This window comes from Lissotriton helveticus, chromosome 5_1 (genome assembly GCF_964261635.1).
Source record: "Lissotriton helveticus chromosome 5_1, aLisHel1.1, whole genome shotgun sequence".
Lineage (NCBI taxonomy): Eukaryota > Metazoa > Chordata > Amphibia > Caudata > Salamandridae > Lissotriton > Lissotriton helveticus.
This window is the reverse complement of record NC_136065.1, coordinates 939,540,536-939,561,105: the sequence shown is the minus strand read 5'-3', so window position 1 is coordinate 939,561,105 and position 20,570 is coordinate 939,540,536. Positions and strand designations below refer to the sequence as shown.

The window sequence follows — 20,570 nt, the reverse complement described above, 5'->3', positions numbered from 1 at the left end:
ATGAAGTTTCCATACCACAGAGAACAGTATCATGGTTTAAAGTATCACAACTCTCTATGAAACTAATATTGTAGAACTACTAGAGGTTTGACATTCAAGCAATTTTAGAGACTTTTCGCATAGTTGATGAAAGGCCAATAAAAAGTCTTAGGGCCGGGTCTAGGGCGGTGCGATTGGTGCTACTGCGCTGACTTGGGGTGGGGGCATCATTTTTGCAAGTATATCATCTTTAACAAAGCACCTGCTGCCGCATTTGCGGCCTCCAGCAAATTTCAGGCATCAATTAAAATGTCAAGATAAATGTGGTGATTAAATGTCGCCCTGGAAAGAGATGGAGGTTTGTCTTGTGGAAGTTTTGAATCATCCAAAGGTAGCGCAGAGGGTTAAAATGCCTGCTGCTAAGAACGTGTACCATGCAGATAACGTGCATGTAATGTAAATAGGTCAGTGGGTTACTGCTTCTGTAAGAGAGCTCATTTTGTTACTTGTCTTTGTAGGTAAAAATCCTAAATAATATAGAACATTGAGCTATTAACTGTCATCAAAGAGCTGCGTGTAAACTGCAGGGTAAGCGTTAGCGCTATATTGTTTTTTTGCCCAGTCTTTCATTATCCTAGTCTTGCCAAAAGGGTTCATTTGCGTAGAAAACAATTCTTGTTATTAAAGGGAACCCCTAACAATGGTGTTACATTTTAAATTCTGAATTTGTGCTTTCCTACAATAAGGACGCAAACTATATTGCCTACCAGTGTCGATGACATGTTACTCCTACACTACTCCTACACTACACCTTGTAGTCCAGTCTGATCTAACATTTACTATACACTGATTTACACACATACGATTGTCTTTGTGCAATGTGTGTGATGTAAAGTGCTATGACACTTTACACTGGTATGAGTGGTGCTATAAAACGCAATGAACCTGAGAGACAGTGGTTCTGGAGACTTGAGGGGCACTGCTAAAGGGCGGTGGTGAGGGAATCGGTGGCAGAGGTGGTCACTGTGGGGGGGAGGGGGCAACAAACATTGTCGCACAGGGCGCCACCAGTGTTAACGCCGGCCCTGAAAAGACTTTTACAAGTCACGACTAAACGATTTTTAAATGATTTCCGATAATAAGGTAGAAAGTAATGTGGAAGACTTGGCAAATATCAAGGCCAATAATGCGGCCAAGGCAAGTAGACTGTAAAAGAAATCGCCGTAAGTGCAAAAAGTTTTTGCACGTTTTGTGGCACACGTCAGAGAACATTTGAAATATGGTACAGCCGACTGCAGGAACCTTTGATAATGTTACACTGCAATGCCATATTAATTGCAGACGTGCACCATACAATTGACAGAAACATAACATGATATAAATCACTTACAAAACACTGAATGTAACACCATGAAAACTGGGCAAAAACATATCACGAAAACAAGGACACCGTAGAACGAGGATGTACAATATTTCAAAAAAATGCTACATACAAAAGGATACCTTTCTTATTAGGGTTGCTGCATTTGCCCTTTGTGCAGGTATAGGATCCTTATCGGTAAGTGATACCTCATTATCCTGTTGCCGTTCATACTCCTATAAATATAAGCATATACAAGGTATTTTGAACTAGATATTAAACCATACACATGAACAAAACACAAATGTACAAAATGGTTGAGTCTAAACCAAATTGTCCTGATCACGTCAATGTGTTGAAATACTACCAAATGATTTTATAAAATATTTTCCCTTAACATGTAACAAAAAAGATTTCCCAAAAATCGAAATAGCTGCACTGCCACTTTTGGCCCTGCAACTGCCTTTACACATGAACCACAACGTATGGGCATGGGTGCATTTGTTGGGAAGATTTAGGATTTTAATCTTGAAATTAAATGAACTGTATGTCATTATAGGTTTTTAAGTTTTAATTGAAGGTTGCTATATTAAGTTACGAATTATAATAAGTCTTTTGTGAAGGTGGTAGGACAGATATTGTCTAGAGTCAAACCTTTTTGTATCCAGGGGCACCAGCTGGCTAAAGTTGACTCCTTTTTTATATTTAGGAGTCTAATTTCATCTGCATGGCCAGGATCCCCTTATGTTAATACTAAGAAACATTTCATGTTGAGAGCTGTTTCATCTGTCTCCGATTTTGTGGCGAATTTGGGGGGAAAAAACGTTAGAGGCTGTCATTAAAAAGTACCTTGCCAAACGTACTCCTATAGTTTCTTATGGTAGTGGCATCTAGGGCTTTATGGATATTTCTTCTTTTCAGATAGATAATAATAAATTTCCCAGTCACCTTCTAAGGGTCCCGCAGTACACTCCTGTGTACATTGAGCATCAAGAACTTGGAGTCAACTACTTAGGTGATACTCTGGACCTTTGCCCACTTTAAAGATGGGTTTTCATTGGGTCCAAGCCGGAGACCAAACTTAACCGGGATATTATAAAGGACTGTTTAAATCTTGAAGATGTCCATACAATCCCCTGCCTAAGATATGTTTACAATTATTTTACTTCTTTGGGTCGTCGCAATTTGTTTCACAGCCCGGAGAACATAAGGAAGGTGGATCCAAAATGGGCAAGAAATGCTTCTTTGTCATGGTGTATGGCCAATAGAGAAGGGCAGGAACTATCTAAACCCTCGGTTTGTGCGTATACACTTTTAAAAACAGCCAGCACTATAGAACACATTCTAACGTGGGTCACTAACAGCCATCCTTGTTTTTTACTGGCAGGGATCAGGTTGAAACCAATTACACTGGCTTTTTATCCCTCCCTAAGGGCTGGCAAGTGATGTTTCAACTTAGAAAACGCTTAATATTCTTTGTTAATTCCCAAATAATGGTTATTTGATGATGAGTGTTGCTATTAATTTTAATCATTTCAGTTTGCGCTGTAAAGTAAAAGTCAGTCTTCTGTACTACACACTGGGGGCTATTTATGAGGGGATAGTGCCACCAGAAAGTCACTTTTAGCGACGTTCTGGTGGCGCTATGCCCTTCTCCATATTTACAAAGCAGCCCTAAGCCACTTTGAGTGGCTTAACGCCGCCTTGTAAATACGGCCCCTTTAAAAGCATCACTTTGTGTGAAGGGGGTGTGCAATGGGTGTTGCTGTGGGCGTTCCACCACAACACCCATTGCATTTTGACGGTGCCATAGATTTACAATGATGCGCAAATATGTGGCTGCTCCAAAAACTAACCCCATGTAATACAGGTGTTAGAATGGTGCAACGAGGAAAAATACTTTCATTTCTCCTACTTTTGGCTTTTCTATATGTGCTGCATTCTGCAGCACACATAGAAATAACAAATTGCTATTAATGGTTGTTTGTGTGTAGGAAGGAGCACCTTTCTGCACATAAACAATCATTCCCTGCAACACAGGCACCTTGCACTATGGTGAAAGAGTTCCTACTTTGGCACTAGGCAGCTAATTTTAGCACCAGCACTAGGAAAAACACAAGGGTGCGCCGTATTGTTGTAAATACGGTGCATCCCTGCGTTTTTTAAATGTGGGAGCGAATCACTGCCAAATTTGGTGCAACTCAGCACTTTGACATTTCCTTGTAAATGTGCCTTGTTTCTAGATCTTGATGAACAGGGCTTAGCCGGCAGTTAGGCATCCCTTGTACTGGTAAAGGGGCTAAAAAAATGGGGGGGAGACCTAGCCTGCACTCAAGTTGTCTGAAGTTATTTTAGAGGCGAACTGATCACATTTGTTTTCAACCAGAGCCTGCCTGGGGCCTGCCTCTGTTTCTATTTTAGTGAGCTGGTCAGGGTATTTGGGAGCACAAGATACGAGAGAAATGGCAAAGAAAGAGGGTAGGAATGAAAGGAGAGGGGAAGAGATGACAGACTGGGAAAAAAAGGAATAATAATGAGAGACAAGAGAAAGAAGATAAGGACGAGCAAAAGAGGCAATGCAAGAGGAAGGCAAAGGGTGAAAATATGGATGCCAGTGAGAGAAGGGAGGAAGGAGCTACAGACAAATGAGAGACAGAAGAAGGGAAAAGAGATGCATATAAATGGAACAGGGAGGAGACAGATGAGTGGAGACAGCGTATGAGAGAGGAAAGACAGACCTGTAAGAAGTAGTGCCGCTATCGTTAGTGACTACAGTGTTGCTGCAGTGACGCCAGAATATGGGGAATAAGGGTCCACTGCATCCCAATTATGTCTGTATTTTAATGCCAACTCAAGAGGAGGAAGGGGTACACTTTCCATGCTTGCATTAGGTCCCATGACATACAGGCTACGCCACTGTTGATGAACACTGAAAATATGCCACCTCGCAAACCTGGAAATCCAGGCGTTGGGAACCATGCAAATTTCAAGGTCAAACTTCGGCATTCCCACAGGATTTATGGACCATTAGGCCTTTACCAGCGCCTGGGGAAGGTTTAGAACAGAATTCAGAGACACAAAACCTTTTTGACAGGCTGAAGGAGCCCTATAAATAAGAGATGTTTCCTAGCAACTTTAAAATATTTGACAGGCTGTAAGATTAGATTATTGTAAGAGTTCACCAAGTTGTATTATTTTTATATTTGGAGAGTAACTTTTAAATATTTATAGCTGATAACTCTGATCACTGTAAAACCATTGTGCAAGATGTTATGATGTTGCGCATACAGTATAGAATTCCATCTAGAATTTTGAACGCCCCAAAAACTTCACAGAAGTGAACATTCCCTACCTAATATATACCTGGTGATGGCTGAGATATGGAGTGTTTAATAAGGGAGTGCGTAGATGCTTTGCACCAAGGTCAAGGAGTGGTGTTACGTGGGGCTAAGTTGGTGAGTAAAGGAGTGGAGTACAGGCAGGAAAAGACAAGGGTATTTTGAATATGGTGGAAGGTGGGGCAGGGTCACGTTGACACTGCAGGAAGTGGAACGGCAGAAGGAGGCGAGGCAAGTCATTCTACTCATTTTTTGTTGCCTGAGATGAGGGATGTTTGTTAACTGCGCCATCACTTCCAGTGATTCCTGATCATCTAAAGAAACCACAAACATAATCTCTTATTACGTCAAATAATTTGCAAAAGCACAGATGTATCCAATCCACAGTATATAGTAATTATTGACCAATTTGAGGTCTTCTTTATATTATTTTCAGTTTATGAGACCTAACCCCTTTGTTTTGAATAACAAAGGGATGAGCAACAGCATTTTTCTGGATCACTGGTGTTTCTGTCATAAAGCAGTGGTAAACTTGTAGTACGGACCTATTTTACTGCCCATCAATACTATATAGAGAAGTGGTTTCATGTGTAAAGTGACTCTGGCTATTTGTATCTAACAATTATAAAGTACCTGAATAAGTGACTCTGGTATTTCCTTGTCATACAGTGGGATTTGCTGAAACCAATTTGGGTCCAGCTGCTGTGAGTTTCTGTGCATCAGTAGCTGGAAACGCAAGCATTTTTGTATCTCCTCATCAGTGGCAAAATTAAATTCTTCCTGGAGTTGGTTTAATCGAAAGTATCCTGGATTTTCTCTTTTTTTCTCATTTCCATTCTGCTAAACGTTAAAAACATAAGTTAAAATTATTCCATCATGCCATTAGTTGTGTTAAAAGCATCTACACTGTAGTCAGTTATTAAGTATTAAACAGAGGGGCATATTTACATGGAAGTGGTGGAGCATGGGGCTAGACTCCTTGGCTTAATGCCGTACGCAAACCACTTTTGAAACGCAGGGTCTGCAAAGTATTTATAAGAATACGGTGCAGCCTTGCATTTCCCCCCTACACTGGTGCCAATTTAGCTGACTAGCACCAACGCAGGCACCCTCGCACTATAGTGCAGGGGTGCCTGCTTTAAGAGGAGTGATTGTTTATGTGCAGGAAGGTGTCTCCTCCTGCACATAAACAATCTGAAATGGCTTTTGAAACTTCTATGTGTGCCGCTTAAAGCACAACGCAGCCCACATGGAAACAGCAAAAACGCGGAGAAATTAAACATTTATCCTCGTTGCACCAGGGAAAGACCAGGTTTTGCCTGGTCTTAATTTTGGCGCTGCCCCATATTCATGCCACCCTTGTAAATATGGGGCAGCATCAAAATCAATGAGTGTTGCAGTGGAAAGCACACCACAACCCCCATTGCCTGCCCCTTTCACGCTAAGTATAGCGTGAAAGGGTGCCTTATTCACGACGTGGCGTCAAGCCACATTAAGTGGCTTAACACCACATTGTGAATAAGGGAAAAAAAAACATCGCCAACACAACACCGAAAACAGTGATGTTGTGGTGTCCATAGGGGTTTGGTACTTTTTCAAAAATATTTTTTCGGGCAGGAATACATCTTCCTTGGTATCTTTAGGTGAGTTGTGTGTATTCAGAAGACGTTCCCTCTGCTAGAATCTTCCTGTGAAGTTGGGTCACCACTGGAATTTCTGAGGGTTGTGCTACTGAATATCGACACCAATAATAGCTTGATGCAAGAACATCGAGGACAGGATATCTTGGGACAAAATATCAAGAGGTAAGTGCATATAAGGGAATATAGATTTACTATTCCTAACTCCATATCTACATACCTTAAACATATATGTACCACATAGGTGCATATATGTGGAATAGAAATAGAAAATTTAGACTTACTTACCTTTCAATATTTTGTTATATTTTTTCCTCGATATTCTCACCTGTAATTATTGGAAAACATCACAAAAATGTGCAAAGGTATTTTTCAACAATTCGCGAAGAAAAAGTTAGTTGAGTAAGTGCTGCTGGAGAGAGAAAAAACTGACATCCTTTTTTTTTTTAAATATTTTTTTATTGACATCAGAAGGGATAAACATACAACAAAAGATAAGAGTTCATACGTATAATCATGAGAAATCAATGCATTAGAGTAGCATCAGCAAGGCGATATATCAATCATAAGAGCAATAAAAAAAGAAAAATATATATATAAATCAAAGAAAGACAATCAGACATTATGACATTATTAATCCCCAAATTCTGTCCACTTTCCGTTTAGTTTGTAGCCCCCTTATTATTGCAAGAGCATGTTCCATATTAAATATTTCCTTAACAAGACTCCACCATTCCATAACTGCAGGTGGGTTATGTTGAATCCAGACCCTAGCTATTACCTATCTAGCACATGAGATTAAGATGTTCAGCAAATCACATAGTACACTGTTCCCCCCTGAAATACCCACCAGTTCGTCAATTGATGTAAGTTTAATTGGCCTAGCCAGTTTAGCGGACACAACGTTGGTTACTCCATTCCAAAATTCCGCGAGATGCGGACAAGTAAAAAACATGTGGATAATATCGGCTGCTCTTAGATCACATTTTGGACATTTAGTGCGATCACTAAAATTATTATTTGCTGGAATAAAAAATCAGCAGGATGTCAGTTTTTTTTTTTTTTAGAAAAAACTGACATCCTGCTGATTTTTTATTCCAGCAAAATAAAGAAAACTTCAGAAGGAGATTTATCCACTTAATGTGTTGTCAAAAACAAACAAATGGAATGTGTGGAGAGAGTTCTCCTGCCAAAAATCGTGAATTAGTGAGAATATTATTTTGCACACTGCTATTTAGAAGCTTTTGATCGGTCCTTGGAGAAATGGATCTATGCTTTCTAAAAATAAAAAAGAAATTCAAACCAAAACTTCAATGGGAGTATCGGTTATTTAGACTAAGAATCAGAGATAGGATTGTCTGAAGGTGCGGGGGTTGGGGGGTGAGTACGAGTCTTGAGAGTGTTGTGGGCTCGGGTTCATATTAACCTCCCCCAGTTCAACTTGTAGATAAAAAAGCACAGCATATTATAAGCTCCGCATAAAACACCTCCTGTATTGATGCTCCGCTGCAGAAACATACGCATAATCTATATAAGTCACAAGTTAAAAGCCTTTTGTTATTGTGAGATGGATCATATGAGTACTATCGAAGTGTGTGAAAACAATCTGGAAGCATTACAGGTCAAGGCTTTTAACACTGGGGAGACTTGGGGCGCAAGGCTATACTTTTTATTCTATTTTGATCGACATAATTACCTCAAACATGCGATTGATGCCTTCCTCAGCTCTACTGGCCTTTAGAAACACCAACTTCAAGCAAATCTTCATTTTCTAACAGGGAAGTGCATCTGAAAGGTCTCTAGTGAGGTGAGGAAGTTAAACCTATTTGCAGCAACTGCTTGTAATGTTGTAGAGACAGTGGAACATTACAGGTCTCCTATTGTGCTGAGGGGTGGTCTCCCTAAGTCACCGCCCCGTGAGCGTGCCCTTAATGGTTTTGCCTGGCACACGCAAGGACAACGTGTGTTTGGTAATAAATAGCCATGGGCTCTAGGCGTGGCTCAGTTCGGAGCTGGCCACTACTGTGAACAGGTCTCCGTGTCTCATCATTGCCAGCAGCCCCAGGCCTAGGCCACAATTCTACATTGGCAACGAGGTGGTGTCAGCTTGCCCTGTCCTGCTTCTCACCCACCGTGCTGCACGCTGCTACCCCTGGAAGAGTGCTCTCGCCGTACCTCCTACATCTGCGACCCGACATGCCCTTCCGCGTGGCTGGACCAGCCTGCACGTCTGCGCAGCCCCACTGGCGGGTGCTACACCTGCCGGCTGTCCCCGCTGCCCTCTACCGGCACCCCAGCCCAGAGTCCCGTGGGGTGCCCGGCTGCGCACACGCACGCGCACGCGTGAGGCCTTGTGATCCAGCCTGTGTGTCGTCACGGCGCTCTACGCTGCAGGGAGAGGAGAGTCCTGCTACAGCCTGTTGCCACAGCACACGGTAAGCCGCGCTGCCCGGCCCTGCTGTTCCCTGGCCACCCAGCTGCACAGTACTGGTCCTAGGACACACGTGGCACGTCCTGCAGCCTCCATCTCCGTCCAAAGGTTGAGGCGGAACTCCATCTGCCTTGGGAGTCTGCTGCCACCCCGGGTGCCTCCTCTTGCTTCCACCAGTTACCAAGGCTGCCATTTGAGCCCTGCCATGCTCCTCCGCCCGTTGCTACAGTGACCTGGCCGCCTGTTCATTCAGGGCAAACGCACTCCCTGCTCTTGCTTCACAGCCCAGGCCCCAGACATTTCCAGTTGGCTGCCTGTGCTGGCATTTCCTCACAGCTACCTGCTGCATGACGGACTCTTTACCGCGCCCTGCCTCCAGTGGTGCCTACGGCCTCCTGCGCCAGTCAAGCGTGCGCTCTTCGCCTTCTTCACCACTACCCTCTCTCTGGCCACCATGACATCCATCCCGCCTTTAGAGCCCTTCACTATCACCGGGCCGCCACCCTCTCAAGCTGCACGGTGGAAAGCGTGGGTAGAGCGGTTAGAGACATTCTTTGACGCCGCTGACATCCCTGCCCCGCGGCAAAGACCCATGCTCCTCCACCTTGGGGGTGCAGAAATCCACAAAATTGCAAAGGCCCTCCGTGAGGCCGGACCCCCCAGAAACTATGCCACGATGTGTGACGCCATCACGGCCCCTTTTGAGCCCTACGCCAACCCAGATTACAAGCGCTTCCTCCTTCGCCAAGCAAAACAGCTCCCAGACGAATCCGTCGACGTATTCTACGCCCACCTCAAGGAGCTAGCTAGCACGTGCACCCTTCCTGATGAGGATGACGAGATCCGGGTGCAATTCATTCAGGGCTGTTCCTCCTCCAAGCTACGTGAGCGCGTCCTACAGGAACACAACATGCCGATGAGGGATATCCTAACCCTAGGACGCTCCAAAGAACTATCCAAGGCCATGGCAGCCCACTTGGAGCTCAAAGAAACAGCAGCCATCAAAGAGGAACCGGGCTGCGCCGTCCGTACGGAAACCCGTGAACCCCGAAAAAGACCCAGGAGGTCCCCAGCCCAAAGCTCCAGACAGAGCCGAAAGGCTCGCCTCTGCGGATGGTGTGGTGGCCCACTCCCACACGACGGCACCTGCCCAGCCCAAGGAAAACCTTGCAGGGCATGCGGAAAGCTCAACCATTTTTCCAAGGTCTGCCGCTGGAAGCCACAGCGACAGCCACAAGACCCACCTCACCAGGTGCGTGTACTCAAACCGCTCCCAGAACTCGTCAAGCAGTGACATGGATAAAGACGAGGCTGCCACCGTGCATGTGGTACACATGCTACACGCCCTCTCTGCCTCCCCGCAGGCAGCACCCATGTGCACTATCAATGTGCAAAACCACCCAGTAGCAGCGCTCATCGACACAGGAGCTACCTTCAACCTCATGGCTGCCAGCGTCTACAGGCTTTTGCCCAACCTGCCAGCCCTCCGCAACACCAATGTCCAGGTGTACGCATTCGGGACCCACACCCTGCTCAGGATACGCAGGCGTCTTCCAAGCCGAGCTATCTCACGACCAGATTCACCAACGGTCCGAAATCTACTTCTCCCAAGAAGGGTCTGGATTCTTACTCAGCTGCCGTACTGCACAGGACCTTCGCCTCATCCACTTTGCCTTTACCGTGCTGGCTCACGACCGAGTTCACACCCCTCTTTGAAGGGATTGGATTCCTCAAAGGCCCGGCCGTCCAGCTGCATATAGACAAGTCCATAGCCCTGATTGCCCTCAGGCACAGGAGTATTGCCTTCCATCTCCGTCCAAAGGTTGAGGCGGAACTCCATCTGTTGGAAGCGGCTGGAATCATTGAGCGAGTGCATGGCCCCACCCCGTGGGTGTCCCCCATCGTGGTCGCGAAGAAGCCAAAGCAGCCTGACACAGTTTGCCTCTGTGTGGACATGCGAATCCCGAACCTTTCCATCAAGCGGGAGCGCCACCTGACACCCACGGTGGATGATGACATTGGCGAACTCGCAGGGTCCAAGTGGTTCTCAAAGATGGACCTCCACTCCGGGTACCATCATATTCCTCGGCACCCGGATTCTCACCCAATCACTACCTTCTCCACCCACGCTGGTCTCTGGCGCTACACTCGCCTCAACTTCAGAATCTCAAGCGCGGGCGAAGTTTTCCAGAACATCATCAAGATCATCCTGCAAGGGCTAGAGGGGGTGCTCAACATGACTGATGATATCCTGGTGCACACTCCCTCCCTGGAAGAACATATCCTACACCTGAACGCGGTGTTCACTCGCCTTCGAGAAAGTGGGTTGACCCTGCACAGAGAGAAATGTGAATTCCTGTAGCGAGACATCCGTTTTTTGGGATATCGATTCTCGGACAAAGGCATAGGGCCAGATCCAGACAAAGTGAAAGATGTTCAAGAGGCGCCGGCCCCTCATCTGTGTCAGGAGTGCGCAGCTTCTTGGGTACGGTCACGTACTGTGGACGCTTCATCAGGAACCTCTCAGATCTCAATGGCCCTCTGTGAGATCTCACCAGAACCACCACCCACTGGACATGGGGTCCAGAGCAAGAAAAGGCATTCCAGCAAACGAAGGCAGCACTATCCGCAGACACCACGCTAGTCTACTTTGACCCGAGGCACGACTCCCAGCTTGTAGTCGACACCAGACACACAGGCCTAGGTGCTGTCCTAGCGCAACAAAAAGACTGTGGTGAATGGGCACCTGTCGCCTATGCAAGCCGGACCCTTACACCCACCGAGCAGCGGTATTCTCAAATTGAGAAAGAAGCCATTGCGATCCTATGGGGGTGCCGCCACTTTCACATATACCTGTACAGCCATGCATTCACAGTCATCACGGATCACAAACTGCTGATCCCACTGTTCCAAGGCTCCTCGTCTCATCCTCCTCCGCGAATAGAGAAATGGATTCTGCAGCTGCTAGAGTTCCAGCTCACCGTGGAGTACAGAACTGGCACCCGGAATCCAGCTGATTTTCTGTCGCGGCATGCCCGGCCAGCCACCCCTCCAAAAGAGGCTGAACAGCCACGGACGATTACATAAGGATGGTGGTGGAAAGGTCCCGGCCTCTCCCAATATCCAGGGGCGTAACACAGGCCCCCCGCAGTGCGGGGTTGCTACGCGGGTCAGGGGGCCCCCCTGGCCTCACTAGTCTCAGCAGGGAAAAAGACGGCTGCAAGCAATGCAGCATTGGGTTAGGCGCTAGAAGACAGTAGCGGGTTAAATGCAACACGCTGACTGTATTAACACTGTCTCACCCCACCCACCGCAAGCCCAGGGCCCCCACGCACAATCCAAGGGGCCCCGCCCTCACGTCTCTCCTCTCGGCAGCCCCACAGCCAGTCAGCACACCACGAGGGATGGTGCCGGCCCGGACTGCTTGTATTTCAACATCAGAGGCGTATCACAGGCAGCCCCCGCGCAGGGGGCCCCCACGCTCCAGCCAGGGGCCCTCTGACTCTCAGCACTGACAGTAAGGAACTCCATTAGGTAAGCCAGGCCTAACAGTGCATGCCGTACGTGCGCACTGCACTCCCTGCTGGCCTGCCCGAGCCCCGAGCCTTTAAATGATTTAAATAGCTGGGCAGGACGGCTATTTGTCTTCACAACAACATAATTTAACAAGCATTTGTAATGCAATAGGTCTCGCATTTACACGAGTTTAAGCTATTGGCATTGTAAATGACAATGCTTTTTATTTGTTTTAAAAACTAAAACAAAAATAAAGCATTATTATTTTCAATGTTAATAGCTCAAACTTGTGTAAATGCGAGACCTTTTGCATTGCAAATGCTTGTTATTAACAAAATTTGTAATTGCAAATAAGGAGCACTCGCTTCGGCTGAAGAAAGTGTTGAATATAATCTCTGTTGGGCTGTTCTCTCCAATCATATGTTTTTCTCTAGTCCTAGATTAAACGGAACTTCAACTAATGAAAACGTTTTTTGAACATATTGACTGTATCAATTGCTAACTACTATTAAATCGCTGCGAGAACTAATAAACTTGCAAAACTCAAAAATCTGAATAAAATGAGTTCCTTGTGAACAATTGCGTTGAAGCTGGCATCTAGAATTGACACAATTCCCTGTTCCCAATCCACAGTAAAAGGATGCAGAACTACAGGTAGTTTCTTTATTTCTGGATCCGCCTGCCCCGAATTGGAAAAAGGGAGTAATGGAGGTGAAATCCCTGTGCAAAACAAATGTTCCTCATTCCGGTCATTGAGGAATGCAAGGAAGGAGGAATTCTTGTGAAACACTCCTTTATCAAGCAATGACCAAAGCAATTAACCTAGTGGTAATTATATTAAGTTAGTAACTACATTACATTTATTATAATGACCTGTCACTGACAATGCTCTTCAAAGACACTTTCTCAGCTGCGGAGATGTAGTGTTGTGCCTGCCTGCCAGGGAGACCCTGCAGGCAAACACTGCACAGAGACTTCCCTGCAGGAGAAGTTGCTTTAACATGCATTGTGTGGTTCCCAAGAAATGCATTCACCTTAATGCAACTAGCATTAGGACAAATTCATTGACCCGCACCTCACAGTGCTTCAAAAAGCAATTGTCTTTTTTATTTATTTCCCCCAACCATAGATAATGAGATCAAGTCCAATTTTGGTCAGCGGGTGGAAAACAATACGCAAAAAGCCTGCATTTTGGACTGAAATGTTGCCCCTCTCTAGCTGCGTCCTGTGAGAGGCAATACAGAACATGTCAACAGTGAGAACAACAAAATGCCACTTTCACAACAGAACATGGGCAGACTGTTTACAGAAGATAGACATTTGCAGATGAGACCCTGCCAATGTTTGGACAATCAATACCTCGTGTGGGATGGACTTTTGGCAGGAAAAACAGAGAGTTAGACAGAGATGGGGCCAGCAGACCGATAAATACAGGATAGGTAGACATGTAGGCAAACATCTAGAAAGCTCAAGTTTAAGTTTGGGGTCCTCCATTAAGAGATATATTCAAACTCTATTTCATATGGTCACCGTTACAATATTAAAAACTGACTTGCAAACAAAAGTAGAATGAATTGTAAAAACTAAGTATTGCAGACAAAAAGCAGAAAAAACAACATTTAAACATACAGACACAAGGCGGTCAGTGATAATTCGTTTTTGCAGGCTCATTGGCTCTAAACGTTACTATTATTAATAATTTATATAACAAGCCACTACTTGGTGCAGAATATTTTTGCATCATCAGTACTCATCATGAGTCAGCGGCCAGAGCGGCTGACTCCAGAGCGAGGGGTTTGCGGTTTGATCCCAGCGCCGGTGGCAGCTCAGCATCACGTGACTCTAGGCAATAGCGGACTTAATCTCCCCGACGGCCCTCAGCGCCTTGAGACCCTTGCAGGGATTTGTTTACACATACCAGGATTTATTTATTTATCACGATACATCTGCAAGCCTGGACACACACTCATCCATCTTGTGGCTATTCCATCCCGGGAGAGAGGGTGGCACCTGAACAGCGGATGCTGGTGCTGGCCTTCAGATGCTTCAAGTGCGCCTTACATCTTACCAATAACACTAACCCATACTCACCCGCTTCGCCCATACTGGGCACACCAAGAGGGCGAGGTGGCATCACCAGAACGGATCTTTCTACCTGGGGAGGCGGATCTGCAGACACTTGGTGACGTTTACCACGACGGACAGCTAACGCCCTTGGATGCACTGGTGACAGAGGACGGCTTGGCACGAGGACACTTCCTGCTCCATACCGTCCCCTAATCATGATATTGCGGACGTTGTCGGGAGATGTGTCGGAGGATCCCACGACGCACCTCACTATTCAATACATTCACGTTATGGGCACAGGGAGACTCCTCGTAAGATGGTTTGCTGAATCCTTGCGAACACACGCAGCGCAGTGCCTGACGTCCCTCGGGCATCACTGGGACGCCGGTCTTTAGCATACCAGTACTGATAACAAGAACACTAAAGAGAACCAGCACTCCAGGACTTACATTAGTGAAAACATAGTATTACTTCTTCAATCACGATCTACACGGTACAGGTTGTACCCACACGAACTTGAAAAGAGGTTTGACCATGTCGAGCCAATCATTTAAATAGATTTTTTTTTTTAAGCGAAAGACTCGCCATCCAATCCGAGGCCTTTTCAATCTTTCATCTACCAAGCTGTCGGATTGGTTCCGACACCAAGTAGGAAATGACGCACATAGCTATCGTAAGCTAAATGAGTCACGTCTAAAGCTATAGGGACTTATCAACTACGGGTTCGGAACGAGGCCAAGACTATGCAAAAGAAAAAAATGATAGCGGACCAGAGAGGGAGCATGTCTAAAAGGAGTTCTGCCTCCTGATTGGCTGTAGAGGAGCCGACGCAGGAATCGAAACTAGTGGTGCGCGCGCACCAGAGGAGCGGGGGCAAGGGAGCGCGAAGACGCCGAGACGAGGTAGGGGATGTGTGTGTAAGCACGGGGGTTCTCTGTGTATGTGTGTGCGTGCGTGTGTGTATGCGGGGGGGTTCTGTATGTATGTGTGTGTGTATGCGTGGGGGGGGGCTGTATGTGTGTTGTGCATGTGTTGTGAAGAGCCTGCCGGAATCGGAGCGCGTGTTGACGCGCGCGACCTGATCCCGGCAGGCTGCTGCTGCGTGTGTGCGCGTGCCAGTCTCTTGTCCTCTCCCTTTCAGTCCTTGAAAGCCGGAATGATAACAATAGTCTCGCTCTGCGACAGCAGGCCTTTGGCCTGCAATCGCAGGGCGAGACCTAAAAAAAAAAATGGTCCTTGCTCGTGGGCGTGGCCCGTGGCAGCGCGCAGTTGAGTATCAGCCTATCAGGGTGCGTCTGCGCGCCGCGGTCTTTTGGGTGGGGGGTGCTCGACTCGTGATAAGGGGGTGCCAATTTTGTCATGCGCAGCCGCATTGTAGTGCGTGCAGCGCGTGACTTCAGAAGAACAAAGAAGCAAGAAGAACCGGACCAGAACGGGTGCGGCCGCCGTGGTACTAAAGAGTAGTACGCACTAGTAGTAGGCAGCCACTGGCCCCCTGGTCTCTGGTGGCAACTTCAAGCCCCTCACCCAGTCAGTCGCCCCCTGTCTTCTGCTGCCCCGTGCAGTGTGCCCGCCCCGCTCGCCTTAGCTGCAGGCCGTCATCCAGGCCTAAGGTGAGCGAGTATGTATATCGTGTGTGTGTCTGTGCTGATGCTTAATTATAGAACTGCAGTCATTAGTTTATTGACTGAACTCTTTCGAGTTGGAACACGGGTCCGCAGCATAGCTCCTGATCTGACAAGCAGTTGAACTATATTTCCAAATATACCAGTGCCTCTGCTGTACTGTAGGGCTGGGGCAGTGTCCGTCGGCCGTGAGTCAGCAGGGGGGTCACTGTAGGCAGGCACTGTCTGCATTGTGATCACTGTGACCTGAAATGTCCAGAGATTACACAGCGCACCAGTACACCTCTGCACATGCCCTCTTCCTCTATACCGGAAATACAGGTTGAATCTTCTGACATGTAGTGTAAGTGCTGATAGTAACCTGCCAATAACAGTCTGACAGCCATGGCACGAGTTGCATATTCTGAACATTGGCAGAGCGACAACAGTGTACAGTGTGCTAATTTGTTCACCTGTAATGTTCTCATGTATCAGTTATGTACCTATTGTAAAGCGCTCTGACACCTTCGGGTAAAGTGTGTGTGTCCTGCTCAGTCAGGACTCGGAGTCTGTCAGAGTCGGACTGGAATGGAGGATGGATCAATGATAAGGAAATCCTTACTTGCATCTATCTGTGTTAGATAGACGGTTAGCTTGGTGGGTTCATGATGCGCCTACAGCAGTCACCCTAACACTTAAGTGCAATATCATCTTTCTGTCTTCCGAGGCATATAAAGATAGAACAACCCAGTTGGACTAATCTTAACACCTTTCATTTAAAATGCAACTGAAAGCTCGTGGGAATGAGCATAAGAATTTTAAGTCAGCAGAGGTTTTACAATAAACGGTTCCTACATTCACGACAACAAGAGTAGTAGTGTGGCCCGAGGTTGTGAGTGAACGTATGGTGAGAACAGAATTTTGCAGAAACCCACCCCTACTTGAAATCTTGCAGTGAGGACTGTTTCGCCTCCAGGCACTTGGCTGGCAGTCCTAGGCTCTCCTAGTAAGACAAGATGAATGTCGTCTGGCATCGCCATGAGCCTTTACAGACCGTGTTAAGAATGTCGTCTCCCCGATGTCCATTTGTGTTGTCAATTTCACCCATATTCCAAAGCTTTAATGTCATTTTGTATCGTATCACGATAGGAGGGGGGGGGGGGAATTGGGGAGAGTCCTTAAAGGAAGCCTGTCCTGCCTGCCCGTCAGTGCCCGCAATGGTGCACTCAGCCTCAGGGCAGGGGGGCAGGGCGCAGGCGTCATTGGTGGCAGGTGGCAGGTGGTATAGAAATATCCCTCGTTTTAGCACTGGCAGGGCTGGGCTCAGAGTGACGGAGTCCATTCAAACCGGTGAACTCTGAGCTTTGAGGCAGTCCGGGCAGCGTGGCGACTTCCCTGCTGCTGGAGGGTCCTCCCAGTGATGGAGTGGACAGGGGAGAAGGGAAGGAATGCAGCAGGCCGCTGCTGACAGGATGCGGGGGGGAGGGTGATGCACCGTTACATCGCAACTTTTACAACGGGAGTCTTTTACAACGGAACTTTTACAACGCAGGATCCATTACATCGGATGCCATTACAACGCATGGCATTACATAGCAGATGCTATTACAACGCATGACATTACATCGTAAGTATAGGTAAGTATTTAATTTTTTTTAATTTTATTAATATTAATTATAATTAAATATATTTATTTATGTTTTTTAATATTATTAATTTATTATTTATTATATTAATTAAAGTAATTTTTAAAATAAGTACAGGTGTACAGGGGTGTTTTTAGGTTTCAGGGTAGGGTTTGGGTTTTGGGGTACAGGGGTGTTTTTAGGTTTCAGGGTAGGGTTTGGGTTTTGGGGTACAGGGGTGTTTTTAGGTTTCAGGGTAGGGTTTGGGTTTTGGGGTACAGGGGTGTTTTTAGGTTTCAGGGCAGGGTTTGGGTTTTGGGGTACAGGGGTGTTTTTAGGTTTCAGGGCAGGGTTTGGGTTTTGGGGTACAGGGGTGTTTTTAGGTTTCAGGGCAGGGTTAGGGTTTTGGGGTACAGGGGTATTTTTAGGTTTTAGGGTTGGGTTTGGGTTTTGGGGTACAGGGGTGTTTTAGGGTTCAGGGTTGGGTTTGTGCTTAGGGCTAATTCAATTATATTTACCATTTATAAATTAATTAAAATATATTTATTAAATTAAAATAATTATATTATATTAATTACATTTTTTAATTAAATTAAATAAATTATTTTAATTAATTTAATTTAATTACAATTTTAAAAATATTTAAATTAAATTAATTTCATTATATTAATTAATTAAAATTAATTACAATTTTTATTAAAATTAAATTAAATAAATAGATTTAAATCTATTAAATTAAATTAATTACTATTTTAAAATGTATTTTAATTAAATTAATTAAATTAAATTAATTAAATTAACTTAATTACATTTTTTTTAAAAAAGGTATACTTACCTATACTTACGATGTAATGCCATGCGTTGTAATAGCATCTGCTATGTAATGCCATGCGTTTTAATGGCATCCGATGTAATGGATCCTGCGTTGTAAAAATTCCGATGTAACGGAATGCGTTGTAAAAAACCGCGTTGTAGTGACACCAATCCGGGGGGGAGATTGGGGGTTGCTCAGGTGCCAGCCAGGGTCTCCAGGAGGGGGTGTTGGTGGTTGAAGGCTGCTGGTGCCAGGTGTGAGGGGGTTCACGCCAGGGGGCGCCTGGATCCTGGTTTGTGTTGGCTGCGGGTGGCACAGGTTTCGGGTTGTATTTGCTGAGCGTGGCACCAGTAGGAGGGGGCTCCTGGAGAGGGGGGCTCTGCCCCCAGGATTGTCTGCACTGCTGCTGGTAGGGCTGGGGCAGGGCCGGAATGCACACGAGAGGAGATAGCGTGGTGAATGTGCAAACATTCAGTGTTTATCAAATCTAGAAACACATCTCTCTGATGTAATTCACAAAGTCCAGGGCTTTAGATCCCGATGAATCATGCGGTGACTGGCGTTGAGACGGATTCACCCTTTTAATGTGTTTATTTCATGATTTACTCGAGAGGCGCGCCCTTTCCACGCACTCTGTTGCAGATGTTTATTCTTTAAAGAATAACACAAAAGAAAAAAAATGCTTTACATTTTAAAACGTTTTCTAGTTTTGAAAGCCTTTTGCCATACATTTTTTATACGTGTGTGCGCCAATATGCGCTTCGTGAATGAATTTATTAAAAAAAATTGCAAAGAGCCTTACCTAGGCCTCAAGAGAGCGAAGTTGTACTTTTGCCGTGCTGGTATGGCAGATGAACTAGGGGTTTACAATGTCCTGCTTAAGTAAAACATTTCAAAATACCCTGGTAGCTGCAGTTGAAAAACCCCGGTGTGGTAAAGGTTTTACAGGTGGTGTCTTGACCACCCCTAACCTTGAGCTATATAGCGCATGCACGTGACTTTCGACAAAGTAGAATAATTAATACAAGCTTAATTTGTGTGTGTTTTAGAGCCCGTGGCCTCCATGCTCCCTGCTCTGCATTGATTGAACCCTGATGGTGCCTCTTCACAACCCTAGTGAAAATCCCTGTTGGCCGATTGCAAAGAGTTTCTGCTAGACGTAGTAGCTACCATATTGTTTTTTTGACACCTGATGTGTTCCTGGGGGAACACTGCAATCCTGCAACTGGTTATTGTGATGTTCTTTCCAGTGTACTCCCTTTTAAATCTCATGCTCTGTAACTGACCCGAGTAAAAACATTAGTAGGTAGCCAGATGGATTTCCATCAGGGATTTTCCATCTGAGAATACATAGATATTTGTGAGGTATTGTATTGTGGTTACGAATTTAAAATGTTTCCAGACGACAGTGTGCTTTCAAAAAGTTATTTATATAAGAATAATGCTGCCTTTTGAGTCACCGTTACTCAACATTGCTTTTGATAGTTATATTTATAAAGGGTTTTACAAAAAGTGAGTGTTCAAAATTGAATCACATGCCTGAATGACATATATATATATTGAAATGTCTATTATCTCATTTAGCAAGCAATGGTTTATGTCAAGGTGATTAACGTCCTAAAATTATCATATTTACGCAACATTATAATTAACTAGAACGAGGGAGCAACATAATGGCCTGCATACCTTGCCGGTAATTTAACCATGCCCCCCCCCCCCCCCCCCCCCCAGAGAGAGAGAGAGAGAGGTAAGTGGAGAGAAAGTGGAGAGAGACAGTGGAGAGAGACAGTGGAGAGAGAGAGAGTGGAGACAGAGAGAGTGGAGAGACAGAGTGGAAAGAGAGAGAGTGGAGGGAGTGGAGAGATTGGAGAGAGCGAGTGGAGATTAGAGAGAGAGTGGAGGGAGAGATTGGAGGGAGACAGTGAAGAGAGAGTGGCGAGAGACAGTGGCGAGAGACAGTGGAGAGAGCGGAGAGAGAGTTGAGAGAGAGTGGAGAGAGAGAGTGGAGAGCGAGAGAGTGGAGAGAGAGTAGAGAGAGAGTGGAGCGAGAGACAGTGGAGAGAGAGTAAGGAGAAAGAGTGGAGGGAGACAGTGGAGAGAGAGAGTGGAGAGAGAGTGTGGAGAGTGGAGAGAGAGCGGAGAGAGAGAGTGGAGGGAGACACTGGAGAGAGACAGTGGAGGGAGACAGTGGAGATA

The 20,570-nt window shown here is 45.7% G+C and overlaps 1 protein-coding gene across 7 annotated transcripts in view; it reads right to left on the bottom strand.

The window, feature by feature from the left end:
• CC2D2B (coiled-coil and C2 domain containing 2B) overlaps positions 1-20,570 on the bottom strand; it is a 1,917,855-nt gene that overhangs the window by 719,904 nt on the left and 1,177,381 nt on the right. For 6 of the 7 annotated variants that reach the window (XM_078643430.1, XM_078643434.1, XM_078643435.1 and 3 more), the window contains 2 exons: positions 5,311-5,517; positions 1,483-1,575 (listed from right to left, as the gene is read on the bottom strand). In XM_078643430.1, coding sequence (XP_078499556.1) covers positions 1,483-1,575; positions 5,311-5,517 — 300 coding nt within the window. The remainder of the gene's footprint in view (positions 1-1,482; positions 1,576-5,310; positions 5,518-20,570) is intronic. The other variant, XM_078643431.1, reaches the window with a different exon arrangement.